This window comes from Salvelinus namaycush, chromosome 19, assembly GCF_016432855.1.
Source record: "Salvelinus namaycush isolate Seneca chromosome 19, SaNama_1.0, whole genome shotgun sequence".
NCBI lineage: Eukaryota > Metazoa > Chordata > Actinopteri > Salmoniformes > Salmonidae > Salvelinus > Salvelinus namaycush.
This window is the reverse complement of record NC_052325.1, coordinates 42,006,977-42,027,980: the sequence shown is the minus strand read 5'-3', so window position 1 is coordinate 42,027,980 and position 21,004 is coordinate 42,006,977. Positions and strand designations below refer to the sequence as shown.

General features: G+C 40.4%; 1 protein-coding gene across 1 annotated transcript in view; it reads left to right on the top strand.

The window, feature by feature from the left end:
- The window catches only part of LOC120064441 (kalirin-like), an 80,256-nt gene that overhangs the window by 6,981 nt on the left and 52,271 nt on the right, over positions 1-21,004 (top strand). Inside the window, exon 2 of the mRNA XM_039015021.1 lies at positions 2,071-2,317. Coding sequence (XP_038870949.1) covers positions 2,071-2,317 — 247 coding nt within the window. The remainder of the gene's footprint in view (positions 1-2,070; positions 2,318-21,004) is intronic.

Below are 21,004 nucleotides of genomic sequence, written 5' to 3'. Positions count from 1 at the left end.
GAGTCACAAGTTTGATGTAGTCATTGTGTGCTATGAATATGGGACCAGAGTAGAGCGTCTGAGCAGAGTAGAGCGTCTGAGCAGATGAGGAAGTGTTGAGTTGACTGTAAGTGACAGCCTGAGGATTGATCCTATCCTATTTTCATTTCCCAAGGTGCAAGGTGGGAGATTTACTGACTTCCAATTGGCTCCTAGCTTGATGATGATTGTGAAACCAGAGATAATCTTCCTCAGCCAGAGAACATTAATAATCATAGAGGACGAGGGATTTCCTCATAACTGGGAGCCTGCAGTCATTTATGACTCTCATCGATCAAACTGGTATAGTGCTACAACCGTTTCCTCATGTAGAGTTCCCATAGGTTGCGTCCCAAATGGCACCCTATTCCCTATATAGTGCACTACTTTTGACCCAGACCTCTATGGGCCCTGGTCAAACGGGGTCGCTATTTTTGAGACTCAGCCATAATCACCAGACGACTATGAGATATAGTCTATATGCGTCCGTTTATTACCACACTTCACTAACATAGTCATATAATACCATCCAGTTGAGTCATTTAGTGGGTGTAAATATGAGCAGGTTGAATCTTGCCTTGAAGGCTGATCTGAGCGATTTCCACTAGATGTGCCAGCTGCAAAGTAAAAAATGACTATATTGTAAACATTTATGAAAACAAAAATTAGCTTTTTGGTCTTAAATTAAGGTTAGGTTTAGGCATTAGGGTTAGATTTAAAGTCTGATTTTAAGACTTTGTGGCTGTGCCAGCTAGTGATCACTCTGCAGAGCTGCCTCCAGAACAAGATTTGTGACTAACACGGCTAACCTGCTAAATATGAAGACATGACTTCTCTTTCTAGAAACGAAGCTGATCTCTGATACTGATAATGAGTTCACGATGAGGTCAACTGTGTTGAACTGATACACTCTCCTACATATTTATTTGGACAGAGAAGCTAAAATATTTAATTTGGCGCTATACTCCAGCATTTTGGATTTGAGATCAAATGTTTTATGAGGTGACAGTACAGAATGTCACCTTTTATTTGAGGTTATTATTATACTTATCTGTTTTACCGTTTTATCGTAGAAATGAAACCACTTTATGTATCTAGTCCCCCCACTTGAAGGTATAAGTATTTGGACAAATTCACTTATAGTGTATATTGTCAAAGGTTTAGTATTTGGTCCCATATTTCTAATATTAAATGACTACATCAAGCTTGTGACTCTACAAATTTGTTGGATGCATTTTCAATTTGTTTTGGTTGTGTTTCTGCTATGTTGTGCCCAATATAAATGAATGGTAAATAATGTATTGTATCATTTTGGAGTCACTTTTTTTGTAAATAAGAATAGAATATGCTTCTGAACACTTCATTATAGTGGATGCTACCATGATTGCGGATAATCATTAATGAACTGTGAATAATGATGAGTTAGAAAGTTATAGGATTAAATATCATAGCCATAAAAAAATGCTGTTGTTGGTAATGGTGAGAGGTTAGCTGTTTGGGGGGGGGGGGGGGGGGGGGCATGATCTTTGTGCATCTAACTTTCTCACTCATCATTATTCACTCATCATTCATAATTATCTGTGATTATTATCATAAGCTGTCCCACATGGCACCCTATTCCCTGGAAAGCTTACAGCTCAGGTTCCAGTGTAGGTCAAGCAGGTAGCCTAGTGTTTAAAGTGTTGGGCCAGTAACCGTAAGGTTGCTGGATCAGATCCCCGAGCTGACAAGGTGACAAAGGAAGATCTGTTGTTCTGCCCCTGAACAAGGCAGTTAAACCACTGTTCACCGGTAGGCCGTCATTGTAAATAAGAATTAGTTCTTAACTGACTTGCCTAGTTAAATAAAAATTGTAAAAAGCCCTGTGTGGTTATGACAGGGAAGTGTATTCAGATATTAGTTTAATGGAGTGCTATGGGCATATGCATAAAAACAAGCTGAGCTGTGAGCTCTTTCCTTTTCTCTGCCATGATAATAGTATTATTTGTGCGAAAGACCCGCCTTGTTTTAAAGACTATATAACTCACTGTTCTCTCTCTCTCTCTCTCTCAGCTCTCCGGGGGCTGTGAGTTGACGGTGGTGCTGCAGGACTTCACAGCAGGTTGTTCCAGCGAGCTCAGCCTCCAGACGGGTCAGACGGTGGAGTTGCTGGAGAGGCCCAGTGACCGCCCCGGCTGGTGTCTGGTGCGGACCACCGACCGTAGCCCCCCTCAGGAGGGCCTGGTGCCCAGCTCGGCCCTCTGTATCTCCCACTCCCGCAGCAGCGTGGAGATGGAGTGCTTCTTCCCCACAGGGAAAGGTAAGGGCATCAACCATTTTACTGTTGAATAAAGGACAGATATACTAGTAGATCTTTATAGAATGAAGGTGATATTTGGTCAACAAAAACAAGAATGACCAATGGACTGTTTGTAAAAGTACAACGCATTTAATGTGATGGCATGTTCAATAGAACGAAATCTTACAATTGTCTTGGTCCTCCTTGTTTAAAAAAAAAAGTGTTACTGTTGTTTTATTTGGCAGCATGGTAATGTCACTTCTTTGTATCTCTAATTCAATGTCAGAGCTGTGGAAAGATTTGATATGAATATACCCGCAGCAAATGTTTACCGTTGTTTCACCTGCTACAGGCACTGCAGGATTTTTCCGAACTTGGAAGCATTTTGTTTCCAGACAACTCAACATGTCTTAGTCCTACCTGTAGAGGGAGGTGTTGGTTGTCACTAGGCTTCGAGGCAGGTTGGTCATTTGACAGCTAGGGGAACATTTTGCCCCTGAAGAACACTTTACATTTTACCTCGGTACAATATCCGTCTCCACTTACATCACAGGTTTTAGGTAAAATGATGGCAATTCTCTCAAAAGGTTTTCACTTCAACATGCTGCTCACACTCTGTGGTAGCTAATGCCTCCCTGCTTTCCAGGACAAACGTAAAAGCGGTTCAGTTATGACTTTCATGGAGGCTCTCTCTAGCGTGGTCTAATGTTGTGTATATGGAATTGTAATTAGATTTTGATGTAGTGTTGAAAGGTGGTAGTTTTGACACTTGTCATGTAACTTTAATTTACGTACAGGTATCCATTGTTCTAATGAAACTTTAGTGTTAAATAGAGAGAGCATACCACAGAAGTTTATAGAGTTGAACTTAGAGGTCACAATGTGTCACATTTAGCCCAACAATGAGCACCATTATGCTCTTTCGAACACAGCCCATCCATAGCAACTTAACAAAAGGAGCACAGTGGTTGCCGTAGGGATTTCTTCTAGTTATAAAATTATATTTGTCACATGCTTCATAAACAACAGGTGTAAGTGAAATGCTTACTTGCGGGTCCTTTTCCAACAATGCAGAGTTAAAGATCTAGAAGTTGCCTAATGCCGATGGAGTCTGCTTTTTTTTTACATTTGTAACAAGGCCGGTGTGTTTTCTAGGAGTCCATGTTGTGAAATGACTGGCTATTGTTAGCCGCTTCAGTGGGTATCTGACGAACCTCTTGTTATTGTCCATAGGACATTCCTTTGTCTCCTGTCCCGAATTTCCTTTGTTTTGTTGATTTGGACCTAAAACATCCCTTGTTCCTATTCTGAGATGCTGTGGACACCCTTGCTTCCTGTGCTTCCTTAGAACTACAGGGGAAAAGGACAGTTGTGAAAAGGGATTTTTTTTTGGAATAGAGTTTATGGTAGTGTTGGTTGATTGAGTAGCACAGTGATACCACAAGGCTTAAGATAATAAAGTTTGCAGAGCACTGTTAGGTCCTTCATATCCATTACATCCAAGTTAGTCATTTTGCATGTACAGTGCCTTCAGAAAGTATTCACACCCCTTGACATTTTCCACATTTTGTTGTGTTACAGCCTGAATTCAAAATGGATTAAACATATTTATTTTCAAACCCAGCTGCACACAATACCCAATCATTTTGGTAATTTGGTATTTTATTAGGATCCCCATTAGCTGTTGCAAAAGCAGCAGCTACTCTTCCTGGGGTTGACATGAAACATGACATAATACAAAACATTAATAGACAAGAACAGCTCAAGGACAGAACTACATCAAACATTTTTTAAAGGCACACGTAGCCTACATATCAATACATACACACACGCTATCTAGGTCAAATAGGGGAGAGGCGTTGTGCCGTGAGGTGTTGCTTTATCTGTTTTTTGAAACCAGGTTTGCTGTTCATTTGAGCAATATGAGATGGAACGGAGTTCCATGCAATAATGGCTTTATATAATACTGTACGTTTTCTTGAATTTGTTCTGGATTTGGGGACTGTGAAAAGACCCCTGTTGGCATGTCTGGTGGGGTAGGTATGTGTGTCAGAGCTGTGTGTAAATTGACTATGCAAACAATTTGGGATTTTCAACACATTAATGTTTCTTATAAAAATAAGTGATGCAGTCAGTCTCTCCTCAACTCTTAGCCAAGAGAGACTGGCATGCATAGTATTTATATCAGCCCTCTGATTACAATGAAAAGCAAGACATGCCGCTCTGTTCTAAGCCAACTGCAGCTTAACTAGGTCTTTCCTTGCAGCACTCGACCACACGACTGGACAATAATCAAGATACGACAAAACTAGAGCCTGCAGGACTTGCATTTTGGAGTGTGGTGTCAAAAAAGCAGAGCATCTCTTTATTACATACCTCTCCCCATCTTTACAACTATTGAATCTATATGTATTGACCATGACAGTTTACAATCTAAGGTAACACCAAGTAATTGATCTAGAACTTAGGGAAGGATATGTACCAAATACAATGCTCTTAGTTTTAGAGATGTTCAGGACCAGATTATTACTGGCCACCCATTCCAAAACAGACTGCAACTCTTTGTTAAGTGTTTCAGTGACTTCATAGCTGTGGTTGCTGATGCGTATATGGTTGAATCATCAGCATACATGGACACACATGCTTTGTTTAATGCTGGTGGCAGGTCATTGGTAAAAATAGAAAAGAGTAGAGGGCCTAGAGAGCTGCCCTGCGGTACACCACACTTTACATGTTTGACAATAGAGAAGCTTCCATTAAAGAAAACCTTTTGAGTTCTATTATAGGTTGAAAAGCCATAACATACAGTTGAAGTCGGACGTTTACATATACCTTAGACAAATATATTTAAACTCAGTTTTTCACAATTCCTGACATTTAATCCAAGTAAAAATTCTCTGTCTTAGGTTAGTTAGGATCACCACTTTATTTTAAGAATGTGAAATGTCAGAATAATAGTAGAGAGTATGATTTATTTCTGCTTTTATTTCTTTCATCACATTCCCAGTGGGTCAGAAGTTTACATACACTCAATTAGTATTTGGTAGCATTGCCTTTAAATTGTTTAACTTGGGTCAAACGTTTCGGGTAGCCTCCCACAAGCTTCCCACAATAAGTTTGGTGAATTTTGGCCCATTCCTCCTGACAGAGCTGGTGTAACTGAGTCAGGTTTGTAGGCCTCCTTGCTCGCACACACTTTTTCAGTTCTGCCCACACATTTTCTATAGGTTTGAGGTCAGGGCTTTGTGATGGCCACTCCAATACCTTGACTTTGTTGTCCTTAAGCCATTTTGCCACAATTTTGGAAGTATGCTTGGGGTCATTGTCCATTTGGTAGACCCATTTGCGACCAAGCTTTAACTTCTTATGGCTGAAGGGGCAGTATTGAGTAGCTTGGATGAAAGGTGCACAGAGGTGCCCAGAGTAAACGGCCTGCTCCTATGTCATAGTTGCTAATATATGCATATTATTATTAGTATTGGATAGAAAACACTCTGAAGTTTCTAAAACTGTTTGACTTATGTCTGTGAGTATAACAGAACTCATATGGCAGGCAAAAACCTGAGAAGTTCCACTTCCTGTTTGGATATTTTATGGGGGTGCCAGATTTTCAACCAAGCTCTCATTGAAAATACAGAGAGATATGGATGGGTTCCTTCCTACGGCTTCCACTAGATGTCAACAGTCAATAGAACTTTGTCTGATGACTCTAATGTGAAGGGGGGCCGAAGGAGACAGGAATGAGTAATCACTCCCATGAGGTGCCCACGCATTGAACTGGCGCGTTCACGTGAGAGTGAGCTCCGTTCCATCGGTCAATTGAATTCGATGTAATTCTCCGGTTGGAACGTTATTCAAGATGTATGTTAACAACATTCTAAAGATTGATTCAGTACATCGTTTGACATGTTTCTACTGACTGTAACAGAACTTTTGGACATTTCGTCACGTTATAGTGGACACGCTTTGAGACTTTGGTTAGGGCGTTTGGTAAACAATTCGAAAGTAGCTAATTGGATATAAATAACGGACATTATCGAACAAATCAAGCATTTATTGTGGACCTGGGATTCCTAGGACTGCATTCTGATGAAGTTCATCAAAGGTAAGGAAACATTTATCATGTATTTTCTGGTTTCTGTTGAGTCCAACATGGCGGCTAATTTGGCTATTGTTCTGAGCTCCGTCTCAGATTATTGCATGGTTTATTTTTCCGTAAAGTTTTTTGAAATATGACACAGCAGTTGCATTAAGGAGAGGTATATCTATAATTCCATGTGTATAACTTGTATTATCATCTACATTTATGATGAGTATTTCTGTTGAAACGATGTGGCTATGCAAAATCGCTTGATGTTTTTGCAACTAGTGAATCTAACGCGCCAATGTAAACTCAGATTTTTTTTATATAAATACGAACTTTATCAAACAAAACATGCATGTATTGTGTAACATGAAGCCCTATGAGTGTCATCTGATGAAGATAATCAAAGGTTAGTGATTAATTTTATCTCTATTTCTGGTTTTTGTGAAAGCTATCTTTCGCTGGAAAAATGGCTGTGCTTATTGTGGTTTTGTGGTGACCTAACATAATCGTTTGTAGTGCTTTCGCTGAAAAGCATATTTGAAATCGGACACTTTGGTGGGATTAACAACAAGATTACCTTTAAAATGATATAAGACACATGAATGTCTGAGGAATTTTAATTATGAGATTTCTGTTGTTTGAATTTGGCGCCCTGCACTATCACTGGCTGTTGTCATATCGATCCCGGTAGCGGGATTGCAGCCATAAGAAGTTTTAACTTCCTGACTGATGTCTTGAGATTTTTCTTCAATATATCCACATCATTTTCCTTCCTCATGATGCCATTTATTTTGTGAAGTCCACCAGTCCCTCCTGCAGCAAAGCACCCCCACAACATGATGCTGCCACCCCTGTGCTTCACGGGTTGGGATGGTGTTCTTCGGCTTGCAAGCCTCCCCCTTTTTCCTCCAAACATAACGATGGTCATTATTGCCAAACAGTTCTATTTTTGTTTCATCAGACCAGAGGATATTTCTCCAAAAAGTACAATCTTTGTCCCCATGTGCAGTTGCAAACCATAGTTTGGCTTTTTTGTGGCGGTTTTGGAGCAGTGGCTTCTTCCTTGCTGAGCGGCCTTTCAGGTTATGTCAAAATAGGACTAGTTTTAGTGTGGATATAGATACTTTTGTACCTGTTTCCTCCAGCATCTTCACACTGTCACTTTTCGCACCAAAGTACGTTCATCTCTAGGAGACAGAACGCGTCTCCTTCCTGAGCGGTATGACGGCTACGTGGTCCCATGGTGTTTATACTTGCGTACTATTGTTTGTACAGATGGACGTGGTACCTTTAGGCGTTTGGAAATTGTTCCAAAGGATGAACCAGACTTGTGGACGTCTACAATTTTTTTCTGAGGTCTTGGCTGATTTCTTTTGATTTTCCCATGATGTCAAGCAAAGAGGCACTGAGTTTGAAGCTAGGCCTTGAAATACATCCACAGGTACATCTCCAATTGACTCAAATTATGTCAATTAGCCTATCAGAAGCTTCTAAAGCCATGACATCATTTTCTGGAATTTTCCAAGCTGTTTAAAGGCACAGTGAACTTAGTGTATGTTAACTTCTGACCAAGTGGAATTGTGATACATTGATGTATAAGTGAAATAATCTGTCTGTAAACAATTGTTGAAAAAATGACTTGTGTCATGCACAAAGTAGATGTCCTAACCGACTTGCCAAAGCTATACTTTGTTAACAAGAAATTTGTGGAGTGGTTGAAAAACGAGTTCTAATGACTCCAACCTAAGTGATATAAACTTCCAACTTCAACTGTATATTTTTTCAACAACATGTTATGGTCAATAGTATCAAAGGCTGCACTGAAATCTAACTGTACAGCTCCCACAATCTTCTTATTATCAATTTCTTTCCACCGATCATCAGTAATTTGTGTCAGTGCAGTACATGTTGAGTTATCTTCTCTATATGCATGCTGAAAGTCTGTTAATTTGTTTACAGAGAAATAGCATTGTATTTGGTCAAACACCATTTTTTCCAACAGTTTGCAAAGAGCTAGCAGCAAGCTGATAGGTCTGCTGTTAGAATCAGTAAAGGCTGCTTCACCACTCTTGGGTAGTGGAATGATTTTGGCTTCCCTCCAGGCCTGAGGACAAACACTTTTCTCTAGGCTCAGATTAAAGATATGACAGATAGGAGTTGCTATAGAGTCAGCTACCATCCTCAGTAGCTTTCCATCTGTTGTCAATGCTCACTTTTTGGCTCACTTTTTGTTGTTGGCATTCCCTGCCTAAGTTTGCCCACTTTGCCAATGAAGTAATCATTAAAATAATTGGCAACATCAAATGGTTGTGTGACGAATAAGCCATCTGATTCGATGAAAGATGGAGTTCAATTTGTCTTTCTGCCCTTCATTTTCCAACCATTCCTTATATCATTGATCTTAGCTTCATAATACAGTTTCTTGTTCTTTTTGTTGAGTTTAGTCACATAATTTCTCAATTTGCAGTAAGTCATCCAGTCATATTAGCCACTTCTTTTGCCCCATCTCTTTCAACCATACAGTTGTTCAATTCCTCATCAATCAATGGAGCCTTAACAGTTCTAACAGTCAGTTTCTTAAGAGGTGCATGTTTATCAATAATCATAAATTCATCAGGTGCTGCATCTGGATGCTCCTTATTAATCACATCCGACCAACAAATATGTTTAACATCATGCACATAATATTTTGTATGATCTCTTATACACTATTTTAGGCCCAGCTTTTGGAACTTTGGCTTTCCTGGATGTAGCCACTATATTGTGATCACTGCATCCAAAGTTCTACAGTATTAGTATACATGTGGATGATCTTGTTCCTGTTGTGTTTGTAAACACCCTGGTAGGTTAATAACCTGAACCAGATTACAGGCACTGGTTACAGTGAGAAGCATTCTCTTGAGTGGACAGCTTGATGAAAACCAGTCAATATTCAGGTCCCCAAGAAAGTAGACCTCTCTGTTTACGTCACATATACTATCAAGCATTTCACACATATTATTTAGATACTGTTAGCACTTGGTGGCCTATAGCAACACCCCAAACGAAAAGGCTTTAAATGTGCCAAGTGAACCTGCAACCACAACACTTCAATAACACTTGACATAAGAACTTCTATAGGCATTACAGGGATATGGCTCTGAATATATACAGCAACACCTCCCCCATAAGCATTTGTACAACTGACTTTCCCTTTCTGTCTCTTCTATAGATGTTATATCCTTGTATTGCTACTACTGTATCATCAAAGTGAGTCTCAGAAATGGCTAATATATGAATGTTATCTGATGTTAGCAAGTTAATGATTTCATGAACCTTATTTCTAAGGCTACATATATTAATATGGGCTATTTTCAGCCCTTTCCTGGGTAGCTTATCAGAGATAGACATAATATGGAAAAGAGCACACAAAGCAAGAGAAAACAATATACATTCAGCAGTCCATTAATCAATTGGTGTGGGTGCGCTCTGCAGGGTTGAAGCTACGAACCCATAGGCTTGGCTCTCTCATCCCTTCCAGGCTTCTGGGAGGGAGGGAGGGTGGACAATGAGCCTGTCATAGCGGATGTAAGCAATATCCACCCCAAAGTGAAAACATGTTTTTAGAAAATGTTGCACATTTATTTAAAATTAAATACAGAAATATCTAATTTACATACAGTAAATACAGAAAGTTTTCAGACCCCTTGACTTTTTCCACATTTTGTTATGTTTACAGCCTTAATCTAAAATTGATTTTTTTTTTTAAATCCCTCATCAATGTCCACATAATAATGACAAATGACAAAGAATGACAAGAAAAAACAGGTTTTTAGAAATGTTTGCAAAAAAAAAATCACATTTCCATAAGTATTCAGACCCTTTACTCAATACTTTGTTGAAGCACCTTTGGCAGCGATTGCAGCTTTGAGTCCTCTTGGGTATGACGCTACGCGCTTGGCACACCTGTCTTTGGGGAGTTTCTCCCATTCTTCTCTGCAGATCCTCTCAACCTCTGTCAGGTTGGATGGGGAGCGTCGCTGCACTGCTATTTTCAGATTTCTCCAGAGATGTTCGATCGGGTTCGAGTCCGGGCTCTGGCTGGGGCACTCAAGGACATTAAGACTTGTCCCAAAGCCACTCCTGCATTGTCTTGGCTGTGTGCTTGGTGTCATTGTCTGAAGTCCTGAGCGCTCTGGAGCAGATCTTAATCAAGGATCTCTCAGTACTTTGCACCGTTCATCTTTCCCTCGATCCTGACTAGTCTCCCAGTCCCTGTTGGAGAAAAACATCTCCACGGCATGATGCTGCCACCACCATGCTTCACCATAGGGATGGTGCCAGGTTTCCTCCAGACGTGACGCTTGTCATTCAGGCCAAAGCGTTCAATCTTGGTTTCATCAGACCAGAGAATCTAGTACCTCATGGTCTGAGAGTCTTTAGGGGCCTTTTGGCAAACTCCAAGTGGGCTGTCATGTGCCTTTTACAGAGGAGTGGCTTCCATCTGGCTACTCTATCATAAAAGCCTGATTGGTGGAGTGCTGCAGAGATGGTTGTTCTTCTGGAAGGTTCTCCCATCTCCACAGAGGAACGCTGGAGCTCTGTTACAGTGACCATCGGGTTCTTGGTTACCACCACTTTGTTCTTGGGGACCTTTCAATGCTGCAGACATTTTGGTACCCTTCCCCAGATCTGTGCCTCGACACAATCCTGTCTTGGAGCTCTACGGCGGTTCCTTCGACCTCATGGCTTTGTTTTTGCTCTGACATGCACTGTCAACTGTGGGACCTTATATAGACAGGTGTGTGCCTTTCCAAATCATGTCCAATCAATTGAATTTACCACAGGTGGACTCCAATCAAGTTGTAGAAACATCTCAAGGATGATCAATGGGAACAGGATGCACCTGAGCTCAATTTTTAGTCTCATAGCAAAGGGTCTGAGTACTTATATAAATAAGGTATTTCTGTTTTTTAAAATATACATTTGCTAAAAAATCGAACCCTTTTCGCTTTGTCATTATGAGGTATTGTGTGTAGATTGATGATTCAAAATGCACTGTAAGAATTCAGACCCCTGAGTCAATATTTTGTAGAAGCACCTTTGGCTGCGATTACAGCTTTGAGTTTGCGCTGTTCTGTGAAGGGAGTATTACACAGCGTTGTACGAGATCTTCAGTTCCTTGGCAATTTCTCACATGGAATAGCCTTCATTTCTCAGAACAAGAATAGACTGACTAGTTTTAGAATAGTTATTTGTTTCTGGCCATTTTGAGCCTGTAATTGAACCCATAAATGATGACGCCCCAGATACTCAACATGTCTAAAGAAGGCCAGTTTTATTGCTTCTTTAATCAGAACAAAAGTTTTCAGCTGTGCTAACATAATTGCAAAAGGGTTTTCTAATGATCAATTAGCCTTTTAAAATAATAAACTTGGATTAGGAAACACAACGTGCCATTGGAACACAGGAGTGATGGTTTCTGATAATGGACCCTTGTACGCCTATGTAGATATTCCATTAAAAATCTGCCATTACAATAGTCATTTACAACATTAACAATGTCTACACTGTATTTCTGATCAATTCAATGTTATTTTAATAATGGACAAAAAAATTTGCTTTTCTTTCAAAAACATGGGCATTTCTAAGTGACCCCAAACTTTTGTACGGTAGTGTATGTCTGGTTTGAACTTCTTCACCACAATAAGGAAATTCCCATTATTGTGGCCTCGTAGATACAGTACGTTGTTTTTCTCACACTCACACATTTTCTCTTTAATTTTCTCTGAAACATTCTCACATTTACAATAGAACATGCTTCTTCTGCCCATGGTATTTCTCTGACAAGATAAGTTTCCCATGGGTTTGTGACATACTGAACATTCTTTGATGAAAACAAATAATCTCTCATCACAACCTCACACAACCCTCATGTAGCTATCTATGGCTGTACAAAGTTCAAGGAAGTAAGCAAAATCATGGTGGTGGTGGTTTTTGTCGTGTCACCAGTGCATGTCATTAATGATCATGTAACTCAGACATTCTCGTCATATTTTCAGGGAAGAATTATCCTAACCCTAATAATGTATTAATATTTCATCCACATTTTTTGGTTGTTAGTGACAGTTGCTGAGCGCTAGAGTTAGAATTAGTTATTTACTCTATTTAGAGTAAGTGTGAGTTAGTTAGATTAAGGTAAATTAACTGAAGGCCACCAAAGCGAGGCGTCCTGTCTCTGTGTATGTATGGTAGGTTGCTCGCCATGTTCTGTTCAATAAGACACACATTAACTCTCGTTTGTTTCAGGGATCAACTCATTTGCCTATCCACTGCATACTGCTGGCTAAGACTTTTCTCAGAGAAGAGCTGGCCTTGTTTTTCCATGGCAGCATGCAAAACTAAGACCTGTAGTATGGTTACAGCTATACAATATGGAAATTTGCACAGCAAGAAGAAAATACTCCGGTGTGAAATGGGTAATGTAGAGATGCGGTTTTAAGGGCAGATATTTCCGGAGGAGGGGTTCAGGTACCTAAGTGTTGATATTTATTTACCGTGTTCAATAGCGATAGCCGGCAAAGATATCCACAAGACAAACGGGTAGACGACAGACTTACTTCTCAAATAAAATAAACTGCAATAAGCCTGAAACAGGCTTACCCTGTAGCTATGACAGGTTGGGGGTGTGCTTGGCTCAAGCAGCCTCCCCATTTGATTTCTAAAGCAGAACTGAATTGCTCTCCAAAAAGAGCCCATATACAGTTTAAGTTTACACTTCCTGGAACATACCAATATGTATGTCAACATCAAACAAATCTGACTAGTACAAATGTAACTGGCTTTCTCATAATTACCACATGACATATATTCTGTCTAAAACCCGAATTGACCACTTCCATGTACACTTTAAATGAAGCACATGTTAAACAACATTAATCATGAATGGTTACACGAATGGAACTGGCAAATGGCAGAAACCCAGTAACGTACTGTATAGCGGTGCACGAATGCATGCGCACCCCTGATGCACAACCCACATGACAGGGACAGACACATGGAGCTCTGACAACGCGGGAAGTATGAACAAAGGAAAGCATTAACAGAATAAAATAAACAGAGTTTCTAGCTTGTGGCTGTTACGATTATTCTGTGCACTGAAACAACCTTTCACTGTTGAGTAGGCTGGAGACGGGTAATGTGCCACATTTTTTGGAACAGATTATACAAAACTTCCTCTACATACGTACAATGTTCCTACCGAACTGGGCATGAACTATAAACTGGAGCTTACTGCAAAGGTGCAAAATAATAATATAATCATGTGCAGTATAATGCTTCTAGAAAGGAATGGCAAAATGCATAAGGGAAATAGAAAACGCTTTTTAAATATAATGGTAGATTAGACAGTGATTAGACTGTGTGTGTGTGTGTGTGTGTGTTCGTCACACACACCTCACCTTATGAAAAGGCAATGCCGGCAAAATAAATGCCGTAGGGGCACGGTCATGGTCCACATTTCAGAAACTGGTCATTCACTGGGTAGCAAAGTAGAAGGTCCATGGGTGCCTGACTTTGTCTGAAAGTGAGGGGGCAAAAAGTGTGTGGGGGGGGGTTTGAAGCGCTGTCACCATTATTCAATTATTTTATGAACTTGTCTCAGCAGCATACATATTTGATGCAAAGAGGGTAGAAATTGCTTATTTGGTCGATATTACTTGCCAAGCAGACAGACCCAGCGCCAGTATAAAATGACTAAGAGGACAGTTGAAATCAGTGAGGGAGCCAAAAAATGTGGGGTTCTTGCATTGGAATTAAATTGAATTGTGCTTATATCACGCTATACCACAATTATCGTGAAGTTCAAATGCTGAGATTGCGAGAGCATCGAGTGCTTTTGAAGTGACAGGTTGGCGTGACATCTCTGTAGCCCATCTCCACTGTATCAGCACAATAGACAGAGCCCTACATACTAAAAGCAAGGCCTATTTGGCAATGAAAATAAAAGCTGGCAAAATAAGTAATTTTGCCATTCCATTAACCCTAGGTTTTTGCTGAAAATGACGCCACTGGCTATAACACCAAGATTTTGATCAAAACCAACCAGCTTGATTGTTTCTTACCTTTTTCAGTATAGTTGCACTTTCCTTGATGCTCTGTTGAACTTCCTGAGTAATCGATCATTCCATTCTCACCAAAATCTTCTTGTAAGATCGCCCTGAAATGCCAGTTGGATTAGTTGTGCTTTCCTTGGGTGTAGCATGCTTCTTCTGTGCTGACTGAACACGTTTGTCAAAGTGGAAAATGAGCTCTTGCCAGCTGCCTATCATTAACAAGTATTGACACCTCAGTTCCCATAGCACTTCAAACTTGTTTTTCTTTCCGCAGTGCATTTCAAATGCTACTTGCTTGATGCGTGCCTAGCGAATCCATTGGTTCTATCAATAGCATGCTTCCAGTTAAAATACCCACCTTGGGTGAAGGCCTTGTCTGCATTAGGATTCTAGGCTAACCTGGGCTGGCTCCTCTGTTCTAAGATCGTCAGGAACAGTCGGAGGTGGAGGGGGCTGTGGAGTCATTATCGTGGCGGCGCTTGTGAAAGAGGGGTATGTTCTGCACGCGTAGCTTGCTGGAGCTAGGCAGCGTCATCGCTGCTGGACTTGGCGGCATCCTCAGTGCTTTGATTTTAATATCCATCGTAGCAGTGGCAGATTAGCTGGTTGGAGCTATATAGGCTAATAACACTAATGCCTTTTGCAGCTAGCAGAGAAGCTAACTAAACTCTAGTGGTGGGGCTGAGGCAGAGTTGAGTGAAGCAGCTTCAACTGTAAATTGAAGCAGCTTCATACTTATAAATCTAAATCAATTATTACAGGCTGAGGCGTTTCACATTATTCATGTAGCATACCACAGATGAGCAGTGTTCTTTTCAGCTTTTTATGGAAACCCAAGGGAGTCATAGCCTACCTAACCGCCCAGTGGCTTTCAATAGCCCCCCTACACACAAACACGCTCTGTCCGTGGTGCTGATACAGCGCAGTGGCGATACAGATTTCGTGGCAACCTGTCACTCAATCATTGCAACTTTTTGGGCTATTTTTATATAGGGACATTAAACTAAAACTGAGGTGGCACAAGTTTCAATTGAGGGGGCTATGTCCCCTTTTGCCCCCTCATGGATCCGGGCCTGCAGGCAGAGCTGTTTTATCAAAACACAAATATCCTGGTGCATTCAGACACAGCCAGTGGTGTAAAGTACTTAAGTAAAAATACTTTAAAATACTACACTGAACAAAAATATAAACTCAACATGTAAAGTGTTGGTCCCATGTTGCATGATCTGAAATATAAGATCCTAGAAATGTTCCATACGCATAAAAAGCTTATTTCTCTCCAATTTTGTGCACAAATTGGTTTACATCCCTGTTAGTGATAATTTCTACTTTGCCAAAATGATCCATCTACCTGACAGGTGTGGCATATCAAGAAGCTGATTAAACAGCATGATCATTACACAGGTAATGGCCTTATAAAAGGCCACTCTAAAATGTGTAGTTTTGTCACACAACACAATGCCACAGATGTCTCAAGTTTTGAGGGAGCATTCAATTGGCATGCTGACTGTAGGAATGTCCACTAGAGCTGTTGCCAGAGAATTGAATGAAAATTTCTCTACCAAAAGCGGCCTCCATCATTTTAGAGAATTTGGCAGTACGTTCAACCGGCCTCACTACCTCAGACCACGTGTATGGTGTTGTGTGGGCGAGCAGTTTGCTGATGTCAACGTTGTGAACAGAGTGCCCCATGGTGGTGGTGGGCTTATGGTATGGGCAGGCATAAGCGACGGAAAACAAACACGAATGCATTTTATCGATGGCAATTTGAATGCACAGAGATACCATGACAAGATCCTAAGGCCCATTGTCGTGCCATTCATCCGCTGCCATCACCTTATGTAATGCCCGGCCCCATATCGCAAATAACTGAACACAATTCCTGAAAGTTGAAAATGTACCAGTTCTTCCATGGCCTGCACAATCACCAGACATGTCACCCATTGAGCATGTTTAGGATGCTCTGGTTTGAAGTGTATGACTGCGTGTTCCAGTTCCCACCAATAACCAGCTACTTCGCACAGCCATTGAAGAGGAGTGGGACAACATTCCACAGACCACAATCAATAGCCTAATCAACAGCCTGATCAACTCTATGCAAATGAGATGTGTCATGCTACATGAGGCAAATGGTGGTCACACCAGATACCGGCCTTTCTCTGATCTATGCCCCAACCTTTTTTTTAAGGTATCTGTGACCAACAAATGCATATCTGTATTCCCAGTCATGTGAAATCCATATATTAGATTCAATCTTAGGAATTGTTGAATGTTGCGTTTATATTTTTGTTCAGTATAATTAAGTCGTTTTTTGTGGTATCTGTACTTTACTATTTACATTTTTGACAACTTTTACTTTTACTTCATTAAGAATGTACTTTTTACTCCATACATTTTCCATTTTATATTTTGAATGCTTAGCAGGACAGGAAAATGGTCCTGCTAACACAAATGCTTCATTTGTAAATGATGTCTGAGTGTTGGCGTGTGCCCCTGGCTATCTGTACATTTTAAAAACATGAAAAGTGTGCCGTCTGGTTTGCTTAATAAGCTATTTGAAATGATTTATACTTTTACTATAGTATATTTAAAACCAGATACTTTTAGACTTTTACTGAAGTAGTATATATATATTTTTTGGAATATATATTTTTTTATGTACCCCCAGAATCTCTAGTGGTACAGCTAGCACTGCGATGCAGCGCCTTAGACCACTGCGCCATTCGGGAGGCCCTCAAGTAGTATTTTACTGGGCGACTTTCAGTTTTACTTGCAGAAGGGTGTTAAATGCCTGTAAACAGTTTGGGGAGCATTTTTCCCCCACAGATTTAACCATGTAATATTAGGCCTACAGATTATTTCTCACTATCTACTTGCGAGTCTGCGAGATACTCATTGACAGACCGCGAGCCACCAGACATGCAGTTTTCTTCCACTGTGCAACATTTGGTAGTAGGCTGATGGAAGGCTACTTAGAGTCAGAGTCGGCGGTACAGCTAAGCCTACTCAGACATGCATGTACTCATCAAGGTTCTTCTTATGGCTGCAATCCCGGTAACGGGATCGATATGTCAACAGCCAGTGAAAGTGCAGGGCGCCAAATTCAAACAACAGAAATCTCATAATTAAAATTCCTCAAACATACATGTATCTCATACCATTTTAAAGGTAACCTTGTTGTTAATCCCACCAAAGTGTCTGATTTCAAATGTGCTTTTCAGCGAAAGCACCACAAACGATTATGTTAGGTCACCACCAACTCACAGAAAAATTCAGCCATTTTTCCAGCCAAAGAGAGGAGTCACAAAAAGCACAAATAGAGATAAACTTAATCACTAACCTTTGATGATCTTCATCAGATGACACTCATAGGACTTCATGTTACACAATACATATATGTCTTGTTCGATTAAGTTCATATTTATATCCAAAAACCTCAGTTTACGCCATGTTCAGAAATGCCTCCAAAATATCCGGAGAAATTGCAGAGAGCCACGTCAAATAACAGAAATACTCATCATAAACTTTGTTGAAAGATACATGTTTTACATAGAATTAAAGATACACTTGTTCTTAATGCAACCACTGTGTCAGATTTCAAAAGCTTTACGGCAAAACACAATATTCAATCATCTGAAAACAGCGTTCAGCCACAAAAGCAAGCCATACAGTAACCCGCAAAACAAAACTCATAAAAAGCATTATAATTCTTCACTTACCTTTGCTGATCTTTGTCGGAATGCACTCCCAGGACTCCCACTTCCACAAGAAATTTTCATTTTTTTCGGTAATGTCCATCATTTATGTCCAAATAGCTATTTTTGTAGCGTGTTTGGTAAACAAATCCAACGTCAGGGAAGCGCGTTCACTAAAACCTGACGAAATGTCCAAAAGTTCCGTAACAGTCTATAGAAACATGTCAAACAATGTATTGAATCAATCTTTAGAATGTTTTTAACATAAATCTTGAATAACGTTCCAACCGGAGAATTACATTGACTTCAGATGAGCGATGGAACAGAGCTCCCTCTCATGTGAACGCGCATGGTCAAAGAATGGTCAGGTCATGGCAGACCTGACTAATTCCCCTCTCATTCGGCCCCCCTTCACAGTAGAGGCATCAGACAATGTTCTACAGACTGTTGACATCTCGCTGTGATTTCAATGGGATCTTGGTTGAAAATCGACCAGCCTCAGAATTTCCACTTCCTGTTTGGATTTTTTCTCAGGTTTTTGCCTGCCATATGAGTTCTGTTCTACTCACAGACATAATTCAAACAGTTTTAGAAACTTCAGAGTGTTTTCTATCCAATACTAATAATAATATGCATATATTAGCAACTATGACTGAGGAGCAGGCCGTTTACTCTGGGCACCTCTGTGCACCTTTCATCCAAGCTACTCAATACTGCCCCTGCAGCCATAAGAAGTTAAAGGCAAAGTGAAATGAAGCAAGGAATTTGTTTGTGGTGAACGCTACTTAAATTGAGATTAAATTGAGATTGTGTGTCACTGGCCTACACACAATACCCCATAACGTCAAAATGGAATTATGTTTTTTGAATTTTTTACAAATTAATTTTCAATTAAAAGCTAAAATGTCTTGAGTCAATAAGTATTCAACCCCTTTGTTATGCAAGTCTAAATAAGTTCAGGGGTAAAAATGTGCTTTGCAAGTCACATAGTAAGTTGCATGGACTAGCTCTGTGTGCAACATTTTGAATGACTACCTCATCTCTGTACCCCACAACTTCAATTATCTGTAAGGTCCCTCAGTCAAAGACCAGGGAGATTTGCCAATGCCTCCAAATGAAGGACAACTATTGGTCGAAAAAGCTGACATTGAATATCCCCTTGAGCATGGTAAAGCTTTTAATTACACTTTGAATGGTTTATCAATATACCCAGTCACTACAAAGATACAGCTGTCCTTCCTAACTCAGTTGCTGGGAAGGAAGGAAACTGCCAATGGTGACTTTAAAACGGTTACAGAGTTTAATGGCTGTGATAGGAGAACTGGATAAACAATATTGTAGTAGTTATTCCACAATTCTAACCTAAATTATAGTAAAAAGAAGGAATAAAAAATATTCCAAAACATGCATCCTGTTTGCCAATCAACACTCACTGTGTACCACTCTTAATATTTTCAAGCATGGTGGTGGCTACATCATGTTATGGATATGCTTGTTATCGGCAAAGACTAGGGAGTTTTTTAGGATCCAAATAAATGGAATATAGCTAAGCACACTGGTTCAGTGTGCTTTCCAACAGACACTTGGAGACAATTTACATTTTAGCAGGACAATAACCTAAAACCCAAAGCCTTGGTCAGGGAGGTGACCAAGAACCCAATGGTCACCATGACAGAGCTCCAGAGTTCCTCTGTGGATATGGGAGAACCTTCCAGAAGGACAACCATCTCAGCAGCACTCCACCAGTCAGGCCTTTATGGTAGTGGCCAGCTGGAAGCCACTCATCAGTAAAAGGCACATGAAAGCCCGCTTGGAGTTTGCCAAAAGGCCCCTAAAGGACTCTCAGACATTGAGAAACAAGATTCTCTGGTCTGATGAAACCAAGATTGAACTCTTTGGCCTGAATGCCAAGCGTCACGTCTGGAGGAAACAAGGCACTGCTCATCACCTGACCAGTACCATCCCTACGGTGAAGCATGGTGGTGTCAGCATCATGCTGTGGGGATGTTTTTCAGTGGCAGGAACTGGGAGACTAGTCACGATCAAGGGAAAGATGAACAGAGCAAAGTACAGCGAGATCCTTGATGAAAAGCTGCTCCAGAGCAATCAGAACCTCAGACTTGGGTGAAGGTTCATCTTCCAACAGGACAACGACCTGACAAGACAGCCAAGACAACGCAGGAGTGGCTTCGGGACAAGACTCTGAATGTCCTTGAGTGGCCCAGCCAGTGCCCAGACTTGAACCAGATCAAACATCTCTGAGAGACCTGAAAATAGCTGTGCAGCGACACTCCCCATCTAACCTGACAGAGCTTGAGAGGATCTGCAGAGAATAATTGGAGAAATTCCCTAAATACAGGTGTGCCAAGCTTGTACCGTCATACCCAAGAAGACTCGACGCTGTAATCGCTGCCAAAGGTGCTTGAACAAAGTACTGAGTAAAGTGTCTAAATACTTATGTAAATGTGATATTTCAGTTTTTACCAAATGTCTAAAAGCGTGTTTTTGCTTTATCATTATGAGGTATTGTGTCTAGATTGATGATAAATCATTTAATACATTTTAAAATAAGGCTGTAACGTAACAAAAGGTGAAGGGGTCTGAATACTTTTTGAATGCACTGTTGCATTCAAGTTGCTTACCAAGATGACATTGAATGTTCCTGAGTGGCCTGGTTACAGTTTTGACTTAAATCGGCTTGAAAATCTATGGCAAGACCTGAGAATGGCTATCTAGCAATAATCAACAACCAATTTGACAGGTGTGGAAAGCTTTTAGAGACTTACCCAGAAAGACTCGCAGCTGTAATCACTGCCAAAGGTACTTCTAAAAA